The sequence below is a fragment of the Cherax quadricarinatus genome, chromosome 7 (assembly GCF_038502225.1).
Source record: "Cherax quadricarinatus isolate ZL_2023a chromosome 7, ASM3850222v1, whole genome shotgun sequence".
Lineage (NCBI taxonomy): Eukaryota > Metazoa > Arthropoda > Malacostraca > Decapoda > Parastacidae > Cherax > Cherax quadricarinatus.
In genome coordinates, this window is record NC_091298.1 from 64,005,168 (window position 1) to 64,028,450 (window position 23,283).

General features: G+C 46.6%; 1 protein-coding gene across 3 annotated transcripts in view; it reads left to right on the forward strand.

Moving 5' to 3' along the window:
• The window catches only part of LOC128686942 (uro-adherence factor A-like), a 214,534-nt gene that overhangs the window by 131,260 nt on the left and 59,991 nt on the right, over positions 1-23,283 (forward strand). For all 3 annotated transcript variants that reach the window (XM_070082630.1, XM_070082632.1, XM_070082631.1), the window contains exon 4: positions 15,600-15,692. In XM_070082630.1, the coding sequence (XP_069938731.1) occupies positions 15,600-15,692 (93 nt within the window). The remainder of the gene's footprint in view (positions 1-15,599; positions 15,693-23,283) is intronic.

The window sequence follows — 23,283 nt, forward strand, 5'->3', positions numbered from 1 at the left end:
ATATATATGTATATATGTATATATATATGTATATATGTATATATGTATATATATATATGTATATATGTATATATATATATATATATATATGTATATATAATGTATATATGTATATATATATGTATATATATGTATGTATATATATATGTATATATGTATATATATATATATATATAAATAAATATATATATATATATATATATATATATAAATATGTATATATATATATATACACCCCTCTGGGTTTTCTTCTATTTTCTTACTAGTTCTTGTTCTTGTTAATTTCCTCTTACCTCCATTGGGAAGTAGAACAGAATTCTTCCTCCGTAAGCCATGCGTGTTGTAAGAGGCGACTAAAATGCCGGGAGCAAGAGGCTAGTAACCCCTTCTCCTATATATATTACTAAATGTAAAAGGGCAAGCTTTCGTTTTTCCTTTTGGGCCACCCTGCCTCGGTGGGATACTGCCGGTGTGTTGAAAGAAAGAAAAGAATATATATATATATATATATATATATATATATATATATATATATATATATATATATATATATATATATATATATATATATATGTATGTATATATATATATATATATATTTGTAGATAATATTTTTTAAATTTTAATTAGTGTGGTTAGTGAGGATTTGATCCTCTGTTTGGTCAGTTGGAAGTGGATTGAGATTGCAGTTTTATGTGTGGGAGGAGAGAATAGGCTTGGATCGGATAGGATTCAGGGCCCCTGAAGCCACTTCAGTCCACATTTTGGCTCTACTGTATCACAAGGCGTTTTTTTTAAAAGACTAATAAGAAAGGGTCTCCATAATAAGGGGTCCTCATAATAAGGGGCCCCCAAAATAAGGAGTCCCCATAATAGTTCAAGATTCAGGACCCCAGAAATGTAGGTCCGACACTGCACATTAGGTGACGCTTAGGTGATAAGGCGGGGATCTTATTCACCTAAGCTTACCCTTACGTAGAAACCTACGTAAGGGTAAGCTTAGGTGAATATAAAGCTTGGACGAGTCTGTGCTGTTCACATTTAGAGTGAGGTGTTTATATACACTGAGAGAGAGATTATTTGATGGCCCGTGGCCTGGTGGCTTCACACGGTGAGGTGTCCGGGTTAGATTCCCGGCGACAGCAGACAGGAAGAGAGAATGTATCCAGTGACACAGCATGTGTCCCAGGCAGACAGGAAGAGACAATGTATCCAGTGACACATGTGTCCCAGGCAGACAAGAGAGAGAATGTATCCAGTGACACACACAGCATGTGTCCCAGGCAGACAGGAAGAGAGAGAGACAATGTATCCACAGTCTGTAGAAATTTATACACAGGATGCGTGTATAGACGATGTTTTTCCACACCGAGTATTATCATACATCAGTGAGCAGACTGGCATCTTCCGTTACTTGATGGCAGTTCTGGTCGTGTTTTAGGTGAAACCTCGAAATATTTCACCCCCAGAGCGGCAGTTACCTGTACCAACGCCCTAAAGTATGCCCAAAGTTATGGTAATTTCGTATATAGATGGCTAATGGCATATATTAAACGATTAATGTATACTTATTTGATGATATGCCAACAATTATTTTGAAGACTAACGTATGGTAACACCGCTTTCTTGACCATGAGTTTTACGGCCTTTTCAGTGAATATTTTCGCTTAATTTATCTACATGCGTGTTTATGCAGATCTCAGTTGTGTGTTAGGGTTGTTAGGCGGTAGTTAGGGTTGTTGGGGTTAATGGTAGAGGGTTAAATAAGAAAGGAGGTGCTGGTAAGCAGGTGAGGGGTGAGTTGCCAGGCAGTGTTATGCCTCAGTAAACCGGGTCAGGGGTAGACTCACCCACACATCTTTTCCAGGGTGAATTTAACCATTTAACGCCGGTTTTTCTTCCCCCAGACCCTTCCATCTCTCCTCTCCGCCTTGTCTTGGACACGCTAAGCCTGCACACGTGTCCACATCACCACGGACATGGCCTCTGACTTGTAAAATCGTCCGTGTTTAGGGGGGGTAGAATAGGCTATCTCTAGTGTTCAGTGTATCGTAGTTACGTTATGGGGACTTGGTTAAGGGGATGGTAATGATGGGTGATGAGAATGTAGGTGTGTGGACAAGTGTGGTTCCTACACACCTGCCACTTTCATACTGGTGTAAATACGGTGCCAAGGCGAACTTTTCCCCACAAAGGTCATCTAGCAGCTGCTGGTGACTTGTGGAAAGTGTGGGACTGATGCCTAGCCAGCCAGCACAGCCCTAACAGCTGTGTACCTAGCCAGCCAGCACAGCCCTAACAGCTGTGTACCTAGCCAGCCAGTACAACCCTAACACCTGTGTACCTAGCCAGCCAGCACAGCCCTAACACCTGTGTACCTAGCCAGCCAGCACAGCCCTAACACCTGTGTACCTAGCCAGCCAGCACAGCCCTAACAGCTGTGTACCTAGCCAGCCAGCACAGCCCTAACAGCTGTGTACCTAGCCAGCCAGTACAGCCCTAACACCTGTGTACCTAGCCAGCCAGCACAGCCCTAACAGCTGTGTACCTAGCCAGCCAGCACAGCCCTAACAGCTGTGTACCTAGCCAGCCAGTACAACCCTAACACCTGTGTACCTAGCCAGCCAGCCAGCCAGCCCAAACAGCTGTGTACCTAGCCAGCCAGCACAGCCCTAACATCTGTGTACCTAGCCAGCCAGCACAGCCCTAACACCTGTGTACCTAGCCAGCCAGCACAGCCCTAACACCTGTGTACCTAGCCAGCCAGCACAGCCCTAACACCTGTGTACCTAGCCAGCCAGTACAACCCTAACACCTGTGTACCTACCCAGCCAGCACAGCCCTAACACCTGTGTACCTAGCCAGCCAGCACAGCCCTAACACCTGTGTATCTAGCCAGCCAGTACAACCCTAACACCTGTGTACCTAGCCAGCCAGCACAGCCCTAACACCTGTGTACCTACCCAGCCAGCACAGCCCTAACACCTGTGTACCTAGCCAGCCAGCACAGCCCTAACAGCTGTGTACCTAGCCAGCCAGCACAGCCCTAACAGCTGTGTACCTAGCCAGCCTGCACAGCCCTAACAGCTGTGTACCTAGCCAGCCAGCACAGCCCTAACAGCTGTGCACCTAGCCAGCCAGCACAGCCCTAACAGCTGTGCACCTAGCCAGCCAGCACAGCCCTAACAGCTGTGCACCTAGCCAGCCAGCACAGCCCTAACAGCTGTGCACCTAGCCAACACAGCCAGCAGCTGTGCACCTAGCCAGAGTTGTGCCCAGGCTGGTATCACTGACGTGCTTCTTGCCCGGGGTAATGGAAATGACTATACTGGGGAGAGAGAGAGAGAGAGAGAGAGAGAGAGCTAGCTTCATCAGCTATTCAGAGACGTGTGCCTGAAGAAAGTACTGGAGTTGTATGAATTACCGAGACATACCATGGTAGTTATAACCACTCCAGCAGTAACAGTCTGGATGATCAGGCCCTGATCCACCGCGAGGCCAGGTCATGGACCGGGCCGCGGGGGCGCTGACCCCCGGAACACCCTCCAGATATTCCCCATGAAAAGCAGTGGTGGGGAGACTGCATCTTCCTGGACTGCAGGACAGTGACGTGATCTCCCACCAGAGATTGATCCGCAAGCAAGAGCAAAAGGGAAGGAAAGAAGGAGCACTGCGGAAGGCCTACTGGCCCATGCTAGGCAGGTTCAAGTCACTGGCCCAATCTAGTCACGTCCAGCTCGCACCCATTCATGTACTAGGGCAATTGGTGTAAATTGCTGGCTAGACAGATACTGCAAGGAACTTGCAATCCCATTCATTGACAACTGGAACAACTTTTATGGCAAACATGATATGTATGCAAGGGATGGGGTTCATCTCTCTGGGGCAGGGGTGGTAGCACTTGCAGACTCGATTGAGAAGGCCATTGGTGAAATGCCTATGATTTTAAACTGATGGAAGATAGAGGTATGGGTGTGTGTGGGAAACAAGCAGGTTGCAACACTAGGGTTGGAAACAGTAAATGTATAAAAGGCATTCAGCATGAAGTTATAAATAAAGACAATAGAACAGGTCAGAAAACAAAGGGGGACAGCAGAGGGCAGCAAGGGACTAGCTCCCTTAAGGTTTACTATACTAATAGCAGGAGTGTTAGAAATAAGATAGATGAGCTAAGATTAATTGCAAGTGCAGGAAACATAGATATTATTGCTATAACAGAGACCTGGCTCAATCTGAAAGATAGAGAGATGCCATCTGAATGTCACATACAAGGCTATAAATTATTCCACACTGACAGGGTCAACAGGAAAGGTGGTGGAGTAGCGATGTATGTCAGAGACAATTTAAATTGTTGTGTTAGACAAGATATTAAATTAGAAGCGTCAGCCACTGAATCTGTTTGGTTACAGCTTCTCGAGGGCCGAGAAAAACTAATTTTGGGTGTGATTTACAGGGCCCCAAATCTTGATAGGGAGTGCAGTAAACTTCTATGGGACGAAATTCGTAAGGCATCTACATACGAAAATGTTGTGCTAATGGGAGATTTCAACTATAGACAGATTGACTGGAGCAATTTGACAGGAAATTTAGAGTCGGGTGACTTTCTTGATACGATCCAGGATTGTTTTTTAAAACAGTTTGTGACAGAGCCAACTAGGGGAAATAACCTCCTTGACTTGGTTCTTGCCAGTAGGGAAACACTAATTAATAATCTTGAGGTTAATGATGAGCTTGGGGAGAGTGATCACAAATCACTCAGTTTTAACATATCATGGAATTCCCCTAATAATGGCAATCAAGTCTCCGTCCCTGACTTTCGCTTGGCTGATTTCATAGGACTGAAAAATTACTTAGGTGGGCTGAACTGGAATGACCTGACTAGGGGTCAGGTAGGTGGTGATGGTTGCCGATATGATGCTTTCCAGGGCATAGTTCTAGCTGCTCAGTCAAATTATGTTCCAAATAGGGAAATCAGATCAAACAAAAATGATCCTAAATGGATGAACAATAGATTAAAATATCTGATTGGTCAAAAGAGAGGCATATATAGGCAAATCAAAAGAGGAGAGGGGCAATTAAGAAATCGATATATTCAGTTAAAGAGAGAAATAAAAAAGGGAATTAGAAAAGCAAAAAGAGATTATGAGGTTAAAGTTGCAAGAGAATCGAAGACTAACCCAAAAGGATTCTTTCAGGTATACAGAAGTAAGATCAGGGACAAGATAGGCCCACTCAAAAGTTCCTCGGGTCAGCTCACTGACAGTGATAAGGAAATGTGTAGAATTTTTAACACATACTTCCTCTCAGTTTTTACACAGGAGGATACCAGTGATATTCCAGTAATGATAAATTATGTAGAACAGGACGATAATAAACTGTGCACTATTAGGGTCACAAGTGACATGGTCCTTAGGCAAATAGATAAATTAAAACCTAACAAATCCCCAGGCCCTGATGAACTGTATGCAAGGGTTCTAAAGGAATGTAAAGAGGAGCTTAGCACACCTTTGGCTAATCTTTTCAACATATCACTACAAACTGGCATGGTGCCAGATAAGTGGAAAATGGCAAATGTGATACCTATTTTCAAAACAGGTGACAGGTCCTTAGCTTCGAACTATAGACCAATAAGCCTAACCTCCATAGTGGGAAAATTTATGGAATCAATAATTGCCGAGGCAGTTCGTAGCCACCTTGAAAAGCATAAATTAATCAACGAATCTCAGCATGGTTTTACAAAGGGACGTTCCTGCCTTACGAATTTATTAACTTTTTTCACTAAGGTATTTGAGGAGGTAGATCATGGTAACGAATATGATATTGTGTATATGGACTTCAGTAAGGCTTTTGACAGGGTCCCACATCAGAGACTATTGAGGAAAATTAAAGCACATGGAATAGGAGGAGAAATTTTTTCCTGGATAGAGGCATGGTTGACAAATAGGCAGCAGAGAGTTTGCATAAATGGGGAGAAATCAGAGTGGGGAAGCGTCACGAGCGGTGTTCCACAGGGGTCAGTGTTGGGCCCCCTGCTGTTCACAATCTACATAAACGACATAGATGAGGGCATAAAGAGCGACATCGGCAAGTTTGCCGATGACACCAAAATAGGCCGTCGAATTCATTCTGACGAGGACATTCGAGCACTCCAGGAAGATTTGAATAGACTGATGCAGTGGTCGGAGAAGTGGCAGATGCAGTTTAATATAGACAAATGCAAAGTTCTAAATGTTGGACAGGACAATAACCATGCCACATATAAACTAAATAATGTAGATCTTAATATTACGGATTGCGAAAAAGATTTAGGAGTTCTGGTTAGCAGTAATCTGAAACCAAGACAACAGTGCATAAGTGTTCGCAATAAAGCTAATAGAATCCTTGGCTTCATATCAAGAAGCATAAATAATAGGAGTCCTCAGGTTGTTCTTCAACTCTATACATCCTTGGTTAGGCCTCATTTAGATTATGCTGCACAGTTTTGGTCACCGTATTACAGAATGGATATAAATTCTCTGGAAAATGTACAAAGGAGGATGACAAAGATGATCCCATGTATCAGAAACCTTCCCTATGAGGATAGACTAAGGGCCCTGAAACTGCACTCTCTAGAAAGACGTAGAATTAGGGGGGATATGATTGAGGTTTATAAGTGGAAGACAGGAATAAATAAAGGGGATGTAAATAGTGTGCTGATAATATCTAGCCTAGACAGGACTCGCAGCAATGGTTTTAAGTTGGAAAAATTCAGATTCAGGAGGGATATAGGAAAGTACTGGTTTGGTAATAGAGTTGTGGATGAGTGGAACAAACTCCCAAGTACCGTTATAGAGGCCAGAACGTTGTGTAGCTTTAAAAATAGGTTGGATAAATACATGAGTAGATGTGGGTGGGTGTGAGTTAGACCTGATAGCTTGTGCTAACGGGTCGGTTGCCGTGTTCCTCCCTTGAGTCAATGTGACCTGACCTGACTAGGTTGGGTGCATTGGCTTAAGCCGGTAGGGACTTGGACCTGCCTCGCATGGGCCAGTAGGCCTTCTGCAGTGTTCCTTCGTTCTTATGTTCTTCTTATGTTCTTATGTATTTGTCAAACCTATTTTTAAAACACAATGTTTTAGTTTCAATAACGCTACTCGGGAGTTTGTTCCACTAATCCACAACTCTGTTACCAAACCAGTGTGAGGACAAGCCAGGGTAACAAGTGGGGTCCCCCAAGGATCAGTACAGTGGTCACTACTCTTCGTGGTGACCATTGTACTGATCCTCTACACACGTCAGCCATGTTGGACGCCACTCCGAGCGGAACTTCTAATGTGTGAGATAAAATATTTCATTGTTAGTCAATAATATCTCTGAACTGAGAAGAGGATTAGAAAGCCTACACAAGCCCACATAAACCTAAAACCTATTTAAGCCTACACAAGCCCACACAAGCCTACACAAGCCTACACAAGCCCACACAAGCCCACACAAGCCCACATAAGCCTGCACAAGCCTACACAAGCCTACACAAGCCTACACAAGCCTACACAAGCCCACGTAAGCCTACATAAGTCTTGATACCAGTACTTTGGGACTGGGTAATATGCCTGCCTCGCTGCCAAGTATACAAGCTACACCATGCCATCTCATGCCCAGGTAAACAGGGAGAGGGTATATACCCTGAGAGATGAATCTCTCTCGGTGCATATATGCTAAGAGTATACCTTGTGTGGCGGTGAGGAGGTTACCATGCATCCTTAATACCCCTCGTGTAGTCGATAGGCATTAAACCTCATTAACCAAGGTGTCCCGTAGCTCAGTTCAACTCAGTTCAAACACTGAGGTCCGGGGTTCGTTCCCCGGTACGAGTGGAAACGTTGGGGTGTTTCCTTAAGGCACCTGCTGTCCCTGTTCACCTATCAGTAAAATAGGTACCTGGGTGTTAGTGGACTGGTGTGGGTAGCATCCTGGGACAAAATTTATTTAACTTGCGGGAAATGCTCAGCATAACGAGCGGCTTTATATACAGTAGTATGTTACTGATGTCAACTATGGTCTGTATACCTTGTACATGTACTTGTATACCTTGTACATGTACTTGTATACCTTGTACATGTACTTGTATACCTTGTACATGTACTTGTATACCTTGTACATGTACTTGTATACCTTGTACTTGTATACCTTGTACTTGTATACCTTGTACTTGTATACCTTGTACTTGTATACCTTGTACATGTACTTGTATACCTTGTACATGTACTTGTATACCTTGTACATGTACTTGTATACCTTGTACTTGTATACCTTGTACATGTACTTGTATACCTTGTACATGTACTTGTATACCTTGTACATGTACTTGTATACCTTGTACTTGTATACCTACCTGGAGGTTACCTGGAGGTTATTCCGGGGATCAACGCCCCCGCGGCCCGGTCCATGACCAGGCCTCCCGATGGATCAGGGCCTGATCAACTAGGCTGTTACTGCTGGCCGCACGCAGTCCGACGTACGAGCCACAGCCCGGCTGATCCGGCACTGACTTTAGGTATCTGTCCAGCTCTCTCTTGAAGGCAGCCAGGGGTTTATTGGCAATTCCCCTAATGCTTGATGGGAGGCTGTTGAACAGTTTTGGGCCCCGGACACTTATGGTGTTTTCTCTTAGTGTACCAATGGCGCCCCTACTTTTTATTGGCGGCATTTTGCATCGCCTGCCCAGTCTTTTACTTTCGTAGGGAGTGATTTCTGTGTGCAGATTTGGGACCATTCCTTCCAAGATTTTCCAAGTGTAGATTATGATATATCTCTCCCTCCTGCGTTCCAACGAGTACAAGTCAAGTGCTTCCAAGCGTTCCCTGCGTACCTTGTACATGTACTTGTATACCTTGTACATGTACTTGTATACCTTGTACATGTACTTGTATACCTTGTACACGTACTTGTATACCTTGTACATGTACTTGTATACCTTGTACATGTACTTGTATACCTTGTACTATTATTACTATTAATTTGTAGGAGACCGGTCAGAAGGTATATACGACTGCTATCCTCGAGGGTATACACCACTGCTATCCTCGAGGGTATACACCACTGATATCCTCGAGGATATACACCACTGATATCCTCGAGGGTATACACCACTGATATCTTCGAGGGTATACACCACTGATATCCACGAGGGTATACACCACTGATATCCTCGAGGGTATACACCACTGATATCCTCGAGGGTATACACGACTGTTATCCTCGAAGGTATATACGGCTATCCTCGAGGGTACATAGGTTTGCTGTCCTCGAGGGTATACACGACTACTATCCTCGAGGGTATATACAACTGCTATCCAAGAGGGTATATACGACTGCTATCCTCGAGGGTATATATGACTGGTGTCCTCGAGGGTATATACGACTATCCTCGAGGGTATATATGTTTGCTATCCTCGATTGTATACACGACTGCTATCCTCGAGGGTATATACGACTGCTCTCCTCGAGGGTAAATAGGACCGCTATCCTCGAGGGTATACGCGACTGTCCTCGAGGGTATACACGACTGTTATCCTCGAGGGTATACACCATTGTTATCCTCGAGGGTATACACGACTATCCTCGAGGGTATACACGACTATCCTCGAGGGCATACACGACTGTCCTCGAGGGTATACACGACTGTCCTCGAGGGTATACACGACTATTATCCTCAAGGGCATACACGACTGTTATCCTCGAGGGTATAAACGACTATCCTCGAGGGTATACACCACTGTTATCCTCGAGGGTATACACGACTATCCTCGAGGGTATACACGACTATCCTCGAGGGCATACACGACTGTCCTCGAGGGTATACACGACTATCCTCGAGGGTATACACGACTATTATCCTCAAGGGCATACACGACTGTTATCCTCGAGGGTATAAACGACTATCCTCGAGGGTATACACCACTGTTATCCTCGAGGGTATACACGACTATCCTCGAGGGCATACACGACTGTCCTCGAGGGTATACACGACTGTGGTATAAACCTTGGTAATAAATACCGACAAGTTGGTTTAGAAAGACACGTAAGCAAACACTATAACATATTTATTAGAAAACGTTTCGGTCCTGGGACCTTGATCACTTCTAACCGAAACGTTTTCTAATAAATATGTTAGTGTTTGCTTACGTGTCTTTCTAAACCATACACGACTGTCCTCGAGGGTATACACGACTGTTATCCTCGAGGGTATACACGACTGTTATCCTCGAGGGTATACACGACTGTTATCCTCGAGGGTATACACGACTGTCCTCGAGGGTATACACGACTGTTATCCTCGAGGGTATACACCACTGTTATCCTCGAGGGTATACACCACTGTTATCCTCGAGGGTATACACGATTATCCTCGAGGGTATACACGACTATCCTCGAGGGTATACACGACTGTTATCCTCGAGGGTATACACCATTGTTATTCTCGAGGGTATACACGACTATCCTCGAGGGTATACACGACTATCCTCGAGGGTATACACGACTATCCTCGAGGGTATACACGACTGTTATCCTCGAGGGTATACACCATTGTTATCCTCGAGGGTATACACGACTATCCTCGAGGGTATACACGACTGTTATCCTCGAGGGTATACACCATTGTTATCCTCGAGGGTATACACGACTGTCCTCGAGGGTATACACGACTATCCTCGAGGGTATACACGACTGTTATCCTCGAGGGTATACACCATTGTTATCCTCGAGGGTATACACGACTGTCCTCGAGGGTATACACGACTGTTATCCTCAAGGGTATACACCATTGTTATTCTCGAGGGTATACACGACTATCCTCGAGGGTATACACGACTATCCTCGAGGGCATACACGACTGTTATCCTCGAGGGTATACACGACTATTATCCTCAAGGGCATACACGACTGTTATCCTCGAGGGTATACACGACTATCCTCGAGGGTATACACGACTGTTATCCTCGAGGGTATACACGACTATCCTCGAGGGTATACACGACTATCCTCGAGGGCATACACGACTGTCCTCGAGGGTATACACGACTGTCCTCGAGGGTATACACGACTATTATCCTCAAGGGCATACACGACTGTTATCCTCGAGGGTATACACGACTATCCTCGAGGGTATACACCACTGTTATCCTCGAGAGTATACACCACTGTTATCCTCGAGAGTATACACCACTGTTATCCTCGAGGGTATACACCACTGTTATCCTCGAGGGTATACACTACTATCCTCGAGGGTATACACGACTGTCCTCGAGGGTATACACCACTGTTATCCTCGAGGGTATACACGACTGTTATTCTCGAGGGTATACACCACTTATCCTCGAGGGTATACACGACTGTTATCCTCGAGGGTATACACGACTGTTATCCTCGAGGGTATACACGACTGTCCTCGAGGGTATACACGACTGTTATCCTCGAGGGTATACACGACTGTTATTCTCGAGGGTATGCACCACTGTTATCCTCGAGGGTATACACCACTGTTATCGTCGAGGGTATACACCACTGTTATCCTCGAGGGTATACACGACTGTCCTCGAGGGTATACACGACTGTTATCCTCGAGGGTATACACCAGTTATCCTCGAGGGTATACACTACTGTCCTCGAGGGTATACACGACTGTCCTCGAGGGTATACACGACTGTTATTCTCGAGGGTATACACCACTGTTATCCTCGAGGGTATGCACCACTGTTATCCTCGAGGGTATACGACTGTCCTCGAGGGTATACACGACTGTTATCCTCGAGGGTATACACGACTGTTATCCTCGAGGGTATACACGACTGTCCTCGAGGGTATACACCACTGTTATCCTCGAGGGTATACACGACTGTTATCCTCGAGGGTATACACGACTGTTATCCTCGAGGGTATACACGACTGTTATCCTCGAGGGTATACACGACTGTTATCCTCGAGGGTATACACGACTATCCTCGAGGGTATACACGACTGTTATCCTCGAGGGTATACACGACTGTTATCCTCGAGGGTATACACGACTGTCCTCGAGGGTATACACGACTGTTCTCGAGGGTATACACGACTGTCCTCGTGGGTATACACCACTGTTATCCTCGAGGGTATACACGACTGTTATCCTCGAGGGTATACACCACTGTTATCCTCGAGGGTATACACGACTATCCTCGAGGGTATACACGACTGTCCTCGAGGGTATACACCACTGTTATCCTCGAGGGTATACACCACTGTTATCCTCGAGGGTATACTCCACTGTTATCCTATAGGGTATACACGACTGTTATCCTATAGGGTATACACGACTGTTATCCTATAGGGTATACACGACTGTTATCCTCGAGGGTATACACGACTGTTATTCTCGAGGGTATACACGACTGTTATCCTCGAGGGTATATACCACTGTTATCCTCGAGGGTATACACCACTGTTATCCTCGAGGGTATACACCACTGTGATCCTCGAGGGTATACACCACTGTTATCCTCGAGGGTATACTCCACTGTTATCCTCGAGGGTATACACGACTGTCCTCGAGGGTATACACGACTGTTATCCTATAGGGTATACACGACTGTTATCCTATAGGGTATACACGACTGTTATCCTATAGGGTATACACGACTGTTATCCTATAGGGTATACACGACTGTTATCCTATAGGGTATACACGACTGTTATCCTATAGGGTATACACGACTGTTATCCTATAGGGTATACACGACTGTTATCCTATAGGGTATACACGACTGTTATCGTATAGGGTATACACCACTGTTATCCTATAGGGTATACACCACTGTTATCCTATAGGGTATACACGACTGTTATCCTATAGGGTATACACGACTGTTATCCTATAGGGTATACACGACTGTTATCCTATAGGGTATACACCACTGTTATCCTATAGGGTATACACGACTGTTATCCTATAGGGTATACACGACTGTTATCCTATAGGGTATACACCACTGTTATCCTATAGGGTATACACCACTGTTATCCTATAGGGTATACACAACTGTTATCCTATAGGGTATACACGACTGTTATCCTATAGGGTATACACGACTTTTATCCTATAGGGTATACACCACTGCTATCCTATAGGGTATACATCACTGTTATCCTATAGGGTATACATCACTGTTATCCTATAGGGTATACATCACTGTTATCCTATAGGGTATACACCACTGTTATCCTATAGGGTATACACGACTGTTATCCTATAGGGTATACACCAGTTATCCTATAGGGTATACACGACTGTTATCCTATAGGGTATACACCACTGTTATCCTATAAGGTATACACGACTGTTATCCTATAGGGTATACACCACTGTTATCCTATAGGGTATACACGACTGTTATCCTATAGGGTATACACCACTGTTATCCTATAGGGTATACACCACTGTTATCCTATAGGGTATACACCACTGTTATCCTATAGGGTATACACGAGTGTTATCCTATAGAGTATACACCACTGTTATCCTATAGGGTATACACGACTGTTATCCTATAGGGTATACACGACTGTTATCCTATAGGGTATACACCACTGTTATCCTATAGGGTATACACCACTGTTATCCTATAGGGTATACACGACTGTTATCCTATAGGGTATACACCACTGTTATCCTATAGGGTATACATCACTGTTATCCTATAGGGTATACATCACTGTTATCCTATAGGGTATACATCACTGTTATCCTATAGGGTATACACCACTGTTATTCTATAGGGTATACACGACTGTTATCCTATAGGGTATACACCAGTTATCCTATAGGGTATACACGACTGTTATCCTATAGGGTATACACCACTGTTATCCTATAAGGTATACACGACTGTTATCCTATAGGGTATACACGACTGTTATCCTATAGGGTATACACCACTGTTATCCTATAGGGTATACACGACTGTTATCCTATAGGGTATACACCACTGTTATCCTATAGGGTATACACGACTGTTATCCTATAGGGTATACACCACTGTTATCCTATAGGGTATACACGACTGTTATCCTATAGGGTATACACGACTGTTATCCTATAGGGTATACACGACTGTTATCCTATAGGGTATACACCACTGTTATCCTATAGGGTATACACCACTGTTATCCTATAGGGTATACACCACTGTTATCCTATAGGGTATACACGACTGTTATCCTATAGGGTATACACCACTGTTATCCTATAGGGTATACACGACTGTTATCCTATAGGGTATACACTACTGTTATCCTATAGGGTATACACGACTGTTATCCTATAGGGTATACACGACTGTTATCCTATAGGGTGTACACGACTGTTATCCTATAGGGTATACACCACTGTTATCCTATAGGGCAGTGGTTCCCAAACTTTTTCAGCTTGTTACCCAATTTAACATGCCACATAAAGCATGTTACCCCTTTCACAAAATGTTGTTATTATTGATATATATGGCTAAATTAAAACACTTGAGATATTTTCTTTTATTTATTGTATTTGAACATTGTGCATCTCTAATGACTATTACCAAAGATGTCAAGAACATCAGTGGGATGGATGGAGTTGCATACTTGAAGCTAGTTTAGGAATTCTTGGCTTCATACCAGCTTATGTCTACCTCGGCTGATGCTCACAGATAAACTGACAGTGTGAAATAGAGGCAGCCTCAGGAAGTGAGTGACGCGTACTGGACAGGTCGATCTGGGCTACTGAGTGACTTTTGTCCTGAAGCATACTTGTCAAAATACTTTTGGGTTTCCACACACTTAGCTATATATTTCTTCTTTTCTAATACTGTATATTAGTTTTTGATGTTTATTGTTATTTGGTTTAACTTTATTACTTACTTATAATAGGTTTACTTTACAACTTTATATACTAAGACAAAGTTAACAATAATCCTCATACCGGGTACCGCATTGTTTTCTTGATTTTCAGAATTCATAACTTTTTTTCTGTCACCCCTCCATTACCCCCCAAAAATGGTTAAATTACCCCCAGGGGGTAATTTACCCCCAGTTTGGGAACCACTGCTATAGGGTATACACGACTGTTATCCTATAGGGTATACACGACTGTTATCCTATAGGGTATACACCACTGTTATCCTATAGGGTATACACCACTGACATCCTCTCCTGTCACATAATTCACTGTGTAAACTCGTGTTCGTTAAGTTACATAAATGTCTATTCAGCCATATTTTTATAACTAATAAACTACAAATAATAATAGAGTCAACAAAGGTTCGACTTTACTAACTTCGACATTTACTGAGTCTGTCTGACATTTTTGGGTCCACTTTACATGCATGATTTTTTCCCCCCTCTCTCCAAATGTGATCTTTATTCGTTTATCTCAACCTTCTCTGACCTTTATTTAGATCACTTTTACTCAAAGGTCGTATACTTTATTGATTGAGTTTCCCGTACCTTCTGTGTGTGACCCGTAATGGTTTAACACTGAACCTTACGGGGTTTAGCTTTATTCCCCGTGAGTGTGTGAGGATAATTACGTGTATTTTTTGTCTTGGTGGCAGGGCCGGAGTGTACTGTCGTGGTCATCTTCCAAGAGTCACCCATTATCCTGTCTTCACGATCCTCCACCACTCCTTGACCTTGATGCTCTGCAGGTGAGTATACCTGGAGGGGGTTTCGGGGGTCAGCGCCCCCGCAGCCTGGTTTGTGACCAGGTCTTAGTATAATACATGCACAACAACCACAGGTGAAGCCAAATGACAGCTCTAGGCCTTTCGTGTTGCAATCAACACATCTTCAGGAGTTTGCAGTGTTGCAGAAATGAGTAGGAAGTCGAGGTCTACCTCGATTTCCTACTCATTTTTTGCAATATTGCAAGTTCCTGAAGATGTGTTGATTGCAACACGAAAGGCCTAGAGTTGTCATTCGGCTTCACCTGTGGTTGTTGTGTGTATATATATATATATATATATATATATATATATATATATATATATATATATATATATATATATATATATATATATATATATATATATATATTATCATGTATCTGCTTGCAACAGATGAGGCAGTTGTAGATATCAATCCAGATGTACTCCTGTTAACCCTTTCTTGGACCTAGTTCCTAGGCCTTTTGTGTATCCATATGCTCTTGCGCTACCCTCCATAGGATACATATTACACAAATAACCCGCACGTAGAAGGGAGGAGCTTACGACGACGTTTCGGCCTGACTCTGACCATTTACAAAGTCACACTGACGAAAAGGAGAGGAGGGTGTATATATATCCCAGCAGACAGGGACGGGACAAGAAAAGTAATAGTGGAGGCAGGAATAGTATCATTCAGAAGTGACATGAGGCTGTGGCGAGTGTTGTGAGGATGGGAAACAGTGAAGGCGCTAGGATAGTGTGTTGTGAGGATGGGAAACAGTGAAGGCGCTAGGATAGTGTGTTGTGAGGATGGGAAACAGTGAAGGCGCTAGGATAGTGTGTTGTGAGGATGGGAAACAGTGAAGGCGCTAGGATAGTGTGTTGTAAGGATGGGAAACAGTGAAGGCGCTAGGATAGTGTGTTGTGAGGATGGGAAACAGTGAAGGCGCTAGGATAGTGTGTTGTGAGGATGGGAAACAGTGAAGGGTCTAGGATAGTGTGTTGTGAGGATGGGAAACAGTGAAGGCGCTAGGATAGTGTGTTGTGAGGATGGGAAACAGTGAAGGTGCTAGGATAGTGTGTTGTGAGGATGGGAAACAGTGAAGGTGCTAGGATAGTGTGTTGTGAGGATGGGAAACAGTGAAGGCGCTAGGATAGTGTGTTGTGAGGATGGGAAACAGTGAAGGCGCTAGGATAGTGTGTTGTGAGGATGGGAAACAGTGAAGGCGCTAGGATAGTGTGTTGTGAGGATGGGAAACAGTGAAGGCGCTAGGATAGTGTGTTGTGAGGATGGGAAACAGTGAAGGCGCTAGGATAGTGTGTTGTGAGGATGAGAAACAGTGAAGGCGCTAGGATAGTGTGTTGTGAGGATGGGAAACAGTGAAGGCGCTAGGATAGTGTGTTGTGAGGATGGGAAACAGTGAAGGCGCTAGGATAGTGTGTTGTAAGGATGGGAAACAGTGAAGGCGCTAGGATAGTGTGTTGTGAGGATGGGAAACAGTGAAGGCGCTAGGATAGTGTGTTGTAAGGATGGGAAACAGTGAAGGCGCTAGGATAGTGTGTTGTGAGGATGGGAAACAGTGAAGGCGCTAGGATAGTGTGTTGTGAGGATGGGAAACAGTGAAGGCGCTAGGATAGTGTGTTGTGAGGATGGGAAACAGTGAAGGCGCTAGGATACTGCCCTGGGGTACTAAACTTTTTACCTTGCTGCTGTTGGATTTAGTTTTGTTTACTGTTAGGCTGTGTGTTCTCTTTGTCAGTGGTGTCAATGTTTATTGTTATTCACTCTGACATTATTAACTATGTGATCGCATTTGTCAAATGCTACCTTCAACCCTGCCACCACTACCTTCAACCCTGACACCACTACCTTCAACCCTGCCACCACTACCTTCAACCCTGACACCACTACCTTCATCCCTGACACCACTACCTTCAACCCTGCCACCACTACCTTCATCCCTGACACCACTACCTTCAACCCTGCCACCACTACCTTCAACCCTGACACCACTACCTTCAACCCTGCCACCACTACCTTCAACCCTGCCACCACTACCTTCAACCCTGACACCACTACCTTCAACCCTGCCACCACTACCTTCAACCCTGACACCACTACCTTCAACCCTGCCACCACTACCTTCAACCCTGCCACCACTACCTTCAACCCTGCCACCACTACCTTCAACCCTGACACCACTACCTTCATCCCTGACACCACTACCTTCATCCCTGACACCACTACCTTCAACCCTGCCACCACTACCTTCAACCCTGACACCACTACCTTCAACCCTGACACCACTACCTTCAACCCTGCCACCACTACCTTCATCCCTGACACCACTACCTTCAACCCTGACACCACTACCTTCAACCCTGACACCACTACCTTCAACCCTGACACCACTACCTTCAACCCTGACACCACTACCTTCACTACCTTCAACCCTGCCGCCACTACCTTCAACCCTGCCACCACTACCTTCAACCCTGACACCACTACCTTCAACCCTGCCACCACTACCTTCAACCCTGCCACCACTACCTTCAACCCTGCCACCACTACCTTCAACCCTGCCACCACTACCTTCAACCCTGCCACCACTACCTTCAACCCTGCCACCACTACCTTCAACCCTGCCACCACTACCTTCAACCCTGCCACCACTACCTTCAACCCTGCCACCACTACCTTCAACCCTGCCACCACTACCTTCAACCCTGCCACCACTACCTTCAACCCTGACCCACTACCTTCAACCCTGCCACCACTACCTTCAACCCTGACACCACCACTACCTTCAATCCTGCCACCACTACCTTCAACCCTGCCACCACTACCTTCAACCCTGCCACCACTACCTTCAACCCTGCCACCACTACCTTCAACCCTGCCACCACTACCTTCAACCCTGACACCACTACCTTCAACCCTGCCACCACTACCTTCAACCCTGACACCACTACCTTCACTGCCACCACTACCTTCAACCCTGACACCACTACCTTCAACCCTGACACCACTACCTTCAACCCTGCCACCACTACCTTCAACCCTGCCACTACCTTCACTACCTTCAACCCTGACACACCACTACCTTCAACCCTGCCACCACTACCTTCAACCCTGACCCACTGACACCACTACACTACCTTCAACCCTGCCACCACTACCTTCAACCCTGACACCACTACCTTCAACCCTGCCACCACTACCTTCAACCCTGACACCACTACCTTCAACCCTGCCACCACTACCTTCAACCCTGACACCACTACCTTCAACCCTGCCACCACTACCTTCAACCCTGACACCACTGACACCACTACCTTCAACCCTGCCACCACTACCTTCAACCCTGCCACCACTACCTTCAACCCTGCCACCACTACCTTCAACCCTGCCACCACTACCTTCAACCCTGCCACCACTACCTTCAACCCTGCCACCACTACCTTCAACCCTGCCACCACTACCTTCAACCCTGCCACCACTACCTTCAACCCTGCCACCACTACCTTCAACCCTGCCACCACTACCTTCAACCCTGCCCTACCTTCAACCCTGACACCACTACCTTCAACACTGCCACCACTACCTTCAACCCTGACCACTACCTTCAACCCTGCCACCACTACCTTCAACCCTGACCTTTCAACCCTGCCACCACTACCTTCAACCCTGACACACCACTACCTTCAACCCTGACCCTGCCACCACTATCCCTGACTACCTTCAACCCTGACACCACTACCTTCAACCCTGACACCACTACCTTCAACCCTGACACCACTACCTTCAACCCTGACACCACTACCTTCATCCCTGACACCACTACCTTCATCCCTGACACCACTACCTTCATCCCTGACACCACTACCTTCATCCCTGACACCACTACCTTCATCCCTGACACCACTACCTTCAACCCTGACACCACTACCTTCATCCCTGACACCACTACCTTCAACCCTGACACCACTACCTTCATCCCTGACACCACTACCTTCAACCCTGACACCACTACCTTCAACCCTGCCACCACTACCTTCAACCCTGACACCACTACCTTCATCCCTGCCACTACCTTCAACCCTGACACCACTACCTTCAACCCTGACACCACTACCTTCATCCCTGACACCACTACCTTCAACCCTGACACCACTACCTTCAACCCTGACACCACTACCTTCATCCCTGACACCACTACCTTCATCCCTGACACCACTACCTTCATCCCTGACACCACTACCTTCAACCCTGCCACCACTACCTTCAACCCTGACACCACTACCTTCAACCCTGCCACCACTACCTTCAACCCTGCCACCACTACCTTCAACCCTGCCACCACTCAACCCTGACACACCACTACCTTCAACCCTGACACCACTACCTTCAACCCTGCCACCACTACCTTCATCCCTGACACCACTACCTTCAACCCTGACCCACTGACACACCACTACCTTCAACCCTGACACCACTACCTTCAACCCTGCCACCACTACCTTCAACCCTGACACCACTACCTTCAACCCTGCCACCACTACCTTCAACCCTGCCACCACTACCTTCAACCCTGACACCACTACCTTCAACCCTGACACCACTACCTTCAACCCTGCCACCACTACCTTCAACCCTGCCACCACTACCTTCAACCCTGACACCACTACCTTCAACCCTGCCACCACTACCTTCAACCCTGCCACCACTACCTTCAACCCTGCCCTGACCACCACTACCTTCAGCCCTGACCACCACTACCTTCAACCCTGCCACCACTACCTTCACCCTACCCACTACCTTCATCCCTGACACCACTACCTTCAACCCTGCCACCACTACCTTCAACCCTGACACCACTACCTTCAACCCTGCCACCACTACCTTCAACCCTGCCACCACTACCTTCAACCCTGCCACCACTACCTTCAACCCTGACACCACTACCTTCAACCCTGACACCACTACCTTCAACCCTGACACCACTACCTTCAACCCTGACACCACTACCTTCAACCCTGCCACCACTACCTTCAACCCTGACACCACTACCTTCAACCCTGACACCACTACCTTCAACCCTGCCACCACTACCTTCAACCCTGCCACCACTACCTTCAACCCTGCCACCACTACCTTCAACCCTGCCACCACTACCTTCAACCCTGACACACTACCTTCAACCCTGCTACCTTCATCCCTGACTACCTTCAACCCTGACACCTACCTTCAACCCTGCCACCACTACCTTCAACCCTGACACCACTACCTTCAACCCTGCCACCACTACCTTCAACCCTGCCCCACTACCTTCAACCCTGCCACCACTACCTTCAACCCTGACACCACTACCTTCAACCCTGACACCACTACCTTCAACCCTGCCACCACTACCTTCAACCCTGCACACTACAACCCTGACACCACTACCTTCAACCCTGACACCACTACCTTCAACCCTGACACCACTACCTTCAACCCTGACACCACTACCTTCAGCCCTACCTTCACCCTGACACCACTACCTTCAACCCTGACACCACTACCTTCATCCCTGACACCACTACCTTCAACCCTGCCACCACTAACTTCAACCCTGCCACCACTCCACTACCTTCAGCCATGCCACCACTACCTTCAGCCCTGCCACCACTACCTTCAACCCTGCCACCACTACCTTCAACCCTGCCACCACTACCTTCAGCCCTGCCACCACTACCTTCAACCCTGCCACCACTACCTTCAACCCTGCCACCACTACCTTCAACCCTGCCACCACTACCTTCAGCCCTGCCACCACTACCTTCAACCCTGCCACCACTACCTTCAACCCTGCCACCACTACCTTCAACCCTGCCACCAGTACCTTCAACCCTGACTACCTTCAACCCTGCCACCACTACCTTCAGCCCTGCCACCACTGCCACCACTACCTTCAACCCTGCCACCACTACCTTCAGACCCACTGCCACCACTACCTTCAACCCTGCCACCACTACCTTCAGCCCTGCCACCACTACCTTCAGCCCTGCCACCACTACCTTCAACCCTGCCACCACTACCTTCATCCCTGCCACCACTACCTTCATCCCTGCCACCACTACCTTCAGCCATGCCACCACTACCTTCAACCCTGCCACCACTACCTTCAGCCATGCCACCACTACCTTCAGCCCTACCACCAGTACCTTTATCCATGCCACCACTACCTTCAGCCCTGCCACCACTACCTTCAACCCTGCCACCACTACCTTCAGCCCTGCCACCACTACCTTCAACCCTGCCACCACTACATTCAACCCTGCCACCACTACCTTCATCCCTGCCACCACTACCTTCAGCCATGCCATCACTATCTTCAACCCTGCCACCACTACCTTCAGCCCTGCCACCACTACCTTCAGCCATGCCATCACTATCTTCAACCCTGCCACCATCACTCAGCCTTGCCACCACTACCTTCAGCCCTACCACCAGTACCTTCAGCCATGCCACCACTACCTTCAGCCATGCCACCACTACCTTCAACCCTGCCACCACTACCTTAGCCATGCCACCACTACCTTCAACCCTGCCACCACTACCTTCAGCCCTGCCACCACTACCTTCAACCCTGCCACCACTACCTTCAACCCTGCCACCATTACCTTCAGCCATGCCATCACTATCTTCAACCCTGCCACCACTACCTTCAGCCCTGCCACCACTACCTTCAGCCATGCCACCACTACCTTCAGCCATGCCACCACTACCTTCAACCCTGCCACCACTACCTTCAGCCCTACCACCAGTACCTTCAGCCCTACCACCAGTACCTTCAGCCATGCCACCACTACCTTCAGCCATGCCACCACTACCTTCAGCCCTGCCACCACTACCTTCATCCCTGCCACCACTACCTTCAGCCATGCCATCACTATCTTCAACCCTGCCACCACTACCTTCAGCCCTCCCACCACTACCTTCAGCCATGCCATCACTATCTTCAACCCTGCCACCATCACTCAGCCTTGCCAACAGTGCACTAATACTGTACATACAAAGGGTGGTTGCAGAGGTCACAGGGGGGTAATTAGGGGTCGATGGAGAGGAAATGGAAGGGAGAGTGGGAGGGAGAGAGGGAGACAAGAGAGTAAAAAACATAATTGGAGTGCAACACCTTGAGTCGACCTTGAAGTGTGTGTCCTGACTCTCTCTCCAAGACCGAAGCTACCAGAGAGAAAGGGAGAGGAAGGAAGGGAGGGGGAAGAAGAGGAGGAGAGAGAGGGGGGACTTTTTTAAAGGAGCTAAGGACAAATACCTGTGTCTGACTCTCTCCAAGACTGAAGCCACGAGAGAAAGAGTGTGTGGGGGAGGGGGGAGTTTTAAAGGAGCTAAGGACGAATACCTGTGTCTGACTCTCTCCAAGACTGAAGCCACGAGAGAAAGAGTGGGTGGGGGTGGGGGGATTTTTAAAGGAGCTAAGGACGAATACCTGTGTCTGACTCTCTCCAAGACTGAAGCCACGAGAGAAAGAGTGTGTGGGGGGAGGGGGGATTTTTAAAGGAGCTAAGGACGAATACCTGTGTCTGA